At 47.4% G+C, this 5377-nt stretch overlaps 1 protein-coding gene across 2 annotated transcripts; it reads left to right on the forward strand.

Moving 5' to 3' along the window:
* The first annotated feature begins 633 nt into the window (after window positions 1–633).
* On the forward strand, window positions 634–3638 carry LOC101078806 (Ig-like V-type domain-containing protein FAM187A). 2 transcript variants are annotated; one of them, XM_029834434.1, is made up of 5 exons: window positions 634–877; window positions 1376–1653; window positions 2018–2297; window positions 2831–2992; window positions 3325–3558. In XM_029834434.1, the coding sequence occupies exons 1-5, from the start codon at window positions 644–646 to the stop codon at window positions 3409–3411; spliced, it is 1041 nt and encodes a 346-aa protein (XP_029690294.1). In that variant the 5' UTR covers window positions 634–643; the 3' UTR covers window positions 3412–3558. The 2 variants fall into 2 exon arrangements, with proteins under 2 accessions (XP_029690294.1, XP_003977925.2); XM_003977876.2 differs by having other exon boundaries at window positions 640–877; window positions 2018–2380; window positions 2760–2992; window positions 3325–3638.
* Window positions 3639–5377: the final 1739 nt, after the last annotated feature.

Consider the following 5377-nt stretch of genomic DNA (forward strand, 5'->3'; position numbering starts at 1 on the left):
GTATCACCGGTATCAATGATCTTCAGCTAAATTCAGCGATATAGAACACAGACCTAAAGGTTAGACAGTGACAACAGAAGACACTTTCTGTCATGTCATGGTGTTTCCTTCTGTGTGGGCTCTACTGTGGGAAGGTAACATCTAAAATAGTCTCCTCTGCTAAAGGAGACGGGCTTTACAATGTCTCAAGAGCAGATTACTGATGGGTGTAGCTCAAGTAATTTCACCCTACATAGCAGCCTTTTTATTAAATGTAATATTCCAATGCAATGACTTAACCAGATGGGGTGGTGGTAGCTCTGCCTGTCAGGAACTGGGCTGAGAAGCAGAGGGTTCTTGGTTTGAGCCCCAGACCAGACAAACCTGGAAAGTAGGTAGTAGGGGAAGGTGCCAGAACAACCTTCAGAGCACTGCTGAGGTACCCTTGGGTGGGGTATTAAACCTGCAATTGCTCACCCTTTATTTTCAGTTCAAAACATAGTTGCTAGTGAACTCTAAGTCAACTGTTACTGAGGGCCTTGAATTAAAGAGAATAGTGAATTTTGCTAATACTTGGTTCCTGTCCCAGTATAACCAGTCAGACAACTCTAAGACATCTTAACAAATGTGCTGATTTCCCATGATCCCCCAGGTCTAACTGCCAATGAAAATGAATTTTCAGGTGAAAGTGAACATGGTTGGTCCTCCAGGCTCCTCCCTTCTCCTTCTCAGCTTCCTCCTCTTCCTCTGCTGTCCTGGCCTCTGGAGCTACGAGGCTCCCATCGACAAACAGGATGTGTTTGCCAAGAACGCCTGTCCCGCCTTCCTGACCTACAGGAACGTCGCCTTCCTGTCTGGAGTGACGGTGGAGCTGCCCTGTCGCTGTAAACCAGAGATGGTAACCCTTCCTGTTGACACACACCTTCTCAGCTGTCTGGAAGTCTACCGTCTACATGCCCGAGCTTTGGGATAAGTTAGAATCAGTTTGTCTGTTCCAGTTGATGTTGTCTCCATGGTAACAGTAGCAGTTGAGAGCGGTTGTGGTTGAGCTGACTTCCGCCTCTCATGTTCAGTGCAGTGTAGGTATTGTAATAGTCTGTTTGAGTTGATAATTGTTCTCCGATGTTGCTGCTGAAGTCCTGATCAGTGCCTTCGAGTCACAGGAGTCAGGATCAACAGGATCAACATGATCATCAGGATCAACATCTGACAGGTGGTGTGTCTTTACGAGTAGGTACATCCGTGGAGATCCATGTTTTGGAGGACAGAGTAAAGAACGCACCCTAATGAGCTCTCCATATGTCTCTGCTACACACCAGTTGGCCGCCCACTTACTTTAACAACTGGCAGACTGGCTGACCAGATAATCAGCAGACGTTGGCTTCCTGTGTTTCAGGTCCAGTCGGTCACGTGGTTTTATAGGAAACATCTGGATACGTCCAAGGATACCAGAGCCCTGACTGATCACCATGGGAACAAACTGGTGGACCCCAGCGGTGTCCTTCACAGCAGATCGCTGCAGAGTCGCTTCTCCATCCGCCTCTTCAGCCTGCTCATCTTCAGAGCTGGTCCTGATGACTCGGGGGTCTACGTCTGTGGTTCCAGCCAAGGAGACTACTTCTATGGTTATGACTTGGACATCCAGGAGGCACAGAAGATCGACTTTATTCAGAGGTGTGGGCAGAAATATAGCGGCTGATATTTGACCAATGAGATGCGATAATCTTTTATCCCATCAGCTGAGCTATCTGAGAAATCCATGCTGGGAACCACTGATCCCAATCAAGGTTCCTGTCTGGAAGGAGAAGCCACTTTCCCACTACACAGTATCGGCTATACACCGTTTGACGGCACAATGCAGCTGCATCAGTTTTCCATTGCTACACCAGGGTACCTCTTTGATGTGGATCGGGTCTTCAGAATGAGGCGGTCCACAATTTTGTGACACAGAATCAGGGTTTCATGCTGGGAACCATTACTCAGACAGTCAGGATTCCTGTGTATGTATCTGTGGTGAAGTGAAACACTATGTTTGTAGGTTCTCATCAGGCGCTCCGAGTGCTGAACCTGATGCAGTTGAAAGACCTGGTTCTGCTCGTTCCTGGTACCGGCTGTTCACCAGCTTCAGACCCTGGTCTGTGTGTGATCGTTGTGGAATTCCCGGAGAGCAGATCCGCATCGGCCTCTGCTATATCCGCTCCCACGCTCTACACGTACGCTACAGAGGCGCTCATCAGAAGGTAGTGTCTTGTGGATCAGGGGGGAAGCCCAAGGCCTTCAGGCGGATGAAGAGGAGTGGAGCTGGAGCCAAAATGGAGGTCAGGAACTGTGAAGTGATTTGTCCAAGTCCGCCGGCCCCATCCTCTAGAATCCTGTCACTGCTGTCTTTCATCGGGCTCAAGTAAGGCATCCACGATGTTCAAATGTGTGGTTCCTTCCTACAATCCTCAAAGTTTAGAGTTGACCCCCATACTGGGACATTCTCATAGTGAGATGGGCCCTGTTGGGGCTGTAGATGCATGAAGGTCTCTGTGAGTGGGCGATCCTGTCTTTAGTCCTAAATAAGATGAAGTCCTATCTGTTAATATCATGTCAATATTTTTTAGAAATGGATCTCTTTTGTTACATTTTGCCCACTCAGCAGTTAGCTATTAGCCTAATTTTTGAAGTATGATGCTAACTAACGCCTCCACTACGATCCTAAAGTAGCTCAGAAAGACCTGATCTGAACTTCTGCCTTTGTCACTTACACCTCCTGTGATCTCATCAAACTCTGTTAGTTCTGTCGCCCAGCTGTGGGACCTGCCTGTGTATCACCTAAACCACCCTGCAAAACACCTTCTAACTCTAGGCTGTCCTGGAGCACAAGCTAACATGGCTGTGGCCTGGGACAAGGGATCTAAACCCATCTACAGGTCTAAACACCTGCTGGGTGGAGATGCCAGCTCTCACAGGCTGTATCTGGATGCAGGACACCACCTGGTGTTCAACCCTGCAACGGTCCAGGATTCAGGTACGAACATACTGTCCGCTTACTCCAGTGCACATGTGTCAAACTCAGTCCTCGAGGGCCACGATCCTGCCGGGTTTTCTGTCCTACCAGGCTGAAAATGCATTCAGTGGGATAGAAAACCCGGCAGGTTTGTGGCCCTCGAGGACTGAGTTTGACATGCCTGCTCCAGTGGGTTCGGGTTGGAGTTCTACAAAACCTCCTGATGAGGACCAGCAGCATTTTAGGTTTGATTGGTGTTCTGTGTCTTTGTCTGAGGGCTCCGCGTTCTCCTGCTGCCTGTAAGGGCTCCAAGCTCCTAGCTGTCTACACTTATTGGAGGTGTTCTTTTCCAGGTATCTACACCTGCTGGCTGCAGGGTCGCCCGGCTGCTCAGCTATATTTGCTGGTCTACGCCCATCTGGGCCATGGACAGTCAGTGACATCACACCGGGAATTCCCCAGCGCCCTGAGGAGCACCCTGAAGTCCTACACTGTCATGACAGCTGTGTTTTGTTTCCTGGTGCTGAGCAGAGCTGCAGTACGCTTCCTGAGGGATGCCAGAGAAGAACATGTGGATTAATGTTCAACCAATATGTTACCTTTCAAGCCCGATCGTGTCAACGAAGACAAAATATCGGATATAAAAAGATAATTGTGTTTCTTTTAAGCTTCTGCTTCCAGTGTAGATGCTAGTGATCACTGATTAACGGGTTAAACTGTGATTGAACACAGTGCCTGTGGCGGCCATGTTTGTAGTCCTATGGAAGGGACTACGCTACTAAATCAAATGAGAGCTGACGCAGCAGAAAGGAAACATTTATTTTACAGTAGATTTAGGACCAACTGTAAATAGTTGCCTTAGTTACACAGTTGCTGTTTTTACTCTCTTCCTGTTCACATTCTTAGAATGGCTGATGTTGGTCATTGCTGTGTGCAGAGTCCAGACATGATCCTGGTTTACAGCCATTTTCCTTTGGAAGTGGAGCGGCTCTCTTCTGTGGAGGCTTCGTTCTTTGCTCAGATTTTATCAGATTTGGTTCATTCGTAGTTGCTGGAAGTAATTAATAGCATCTGGATTCAACCAGTTAAAATACTGTATGGATTTCTTTAGATAGATTAGATGACATTATCCCTCTATATAGTTTCTCCTGAGCCTCTAGTCTCTAGAGTAAATCTAGAATAATTTTTAAAATCCTTCTTCTGACCTACATGGTCCTCAGAGGCCTAGCTCCATCCTACCTGGAGGAGCTAGTGATACCTTACCAGCCCAATAGACCGCTCCGCTCTCAGAATGCTGGTCTACTTGTGGTCCTCAGAGTCTCTAGGGGTAGAATGGGGGGCTGAGCATTTAGCTCCCAGGCCTCTGCTGTGGAACCAGCTCCCAGTCCAGGTACGGGAGGCTGACTCCATCGCTACTTTTAAGATCAGACTTAAAACCTACCTCTTTGAAAAAGCCTATTGTCAGTAATTCAGTAGTTCCAGTAATTCTGTAGTTCTCCAGTAATTCTGTAGCTCTCCTCTCCTCTCCTCTCCTCTCCTCTCCTCTCCTCTCCTCTCCTCTCCTCTCCTCTCCTCTCCTCTCCTCTCCTCTCCTCTCCTCTCCTCTCCATCCATCTACAGGTAACTTCATAGCTGTACCCTGACCTGCTGACCTTTGACCCCACTGACCTATTGACAGCCTGTTGTCATTAATGTATTTTCCTGATCTTTGCCTATTCTCTCCACTACCTGTCCTCCCCTTCTCCTCCCCCTCTTCTCCTCTCTCTCTACCCTGCCCCCACATCAGCAGGAGGGTCCCCAAGGCTCAAGGTTTCTTCCTGTGCTAGGGGAGTTTTTCCTGCCTTGAAAGCACCTAGACACAAATTTGATCGTGATAGGATAACTGAAGAGTGATTTAATTTGATTTTGAATCGAACCTAATGTGGTGAAGCAAGTTTTCCTTTCATCTGGGTTTCTCTATTCTTTGCTACTCAGGGATTAAAGGATCAAGGAGGTATGATGTCCTAGCTGTTGGTTATTTCTGCAAAGGTTAGATCCTGTACAAAGAATGTAGAAATCATCACAAATGGTCTTGTGTTTTGCTTTCTCTGCTTTTGTTTGATCTGATGTGGGAGCAGAGGAGGAACCTTCACGCCTGTGAGGGACCTTCAGCTGAAACATCCAAACTCATCATGAAGGTCAAAAGGTGCTGCTTTTCTCAGAAGATAAATTGGTTTCAAATAACAAAGATGAGAAGAAAAACATCTAGTTCCACAGGCACTTCCTGAGCTAGGACCTGAGCTAGGATCACACACACACACACACACACACACATACACTGAAGCCAAAATAGCTTCTCCTGCTCAACGGACGGATCACAAAAGGAGAGTTTTTGCGCCTAAAGCCATAAATTTCATTTTAAAATTC

Source organism: Takifugu rubripes, chromosome 3 (genome assembly GCF_901000725.2).
Source record: "Takifugu rubripes chromosome 3, fTakRub1.2, whole genome shotgun sequence".
NCBI lineage: Eukaryota > Metazoa > Chordata > Actinopteri > Tetraodontiformes > Tetraodontidae > Takifugu > Takifugu rubripes.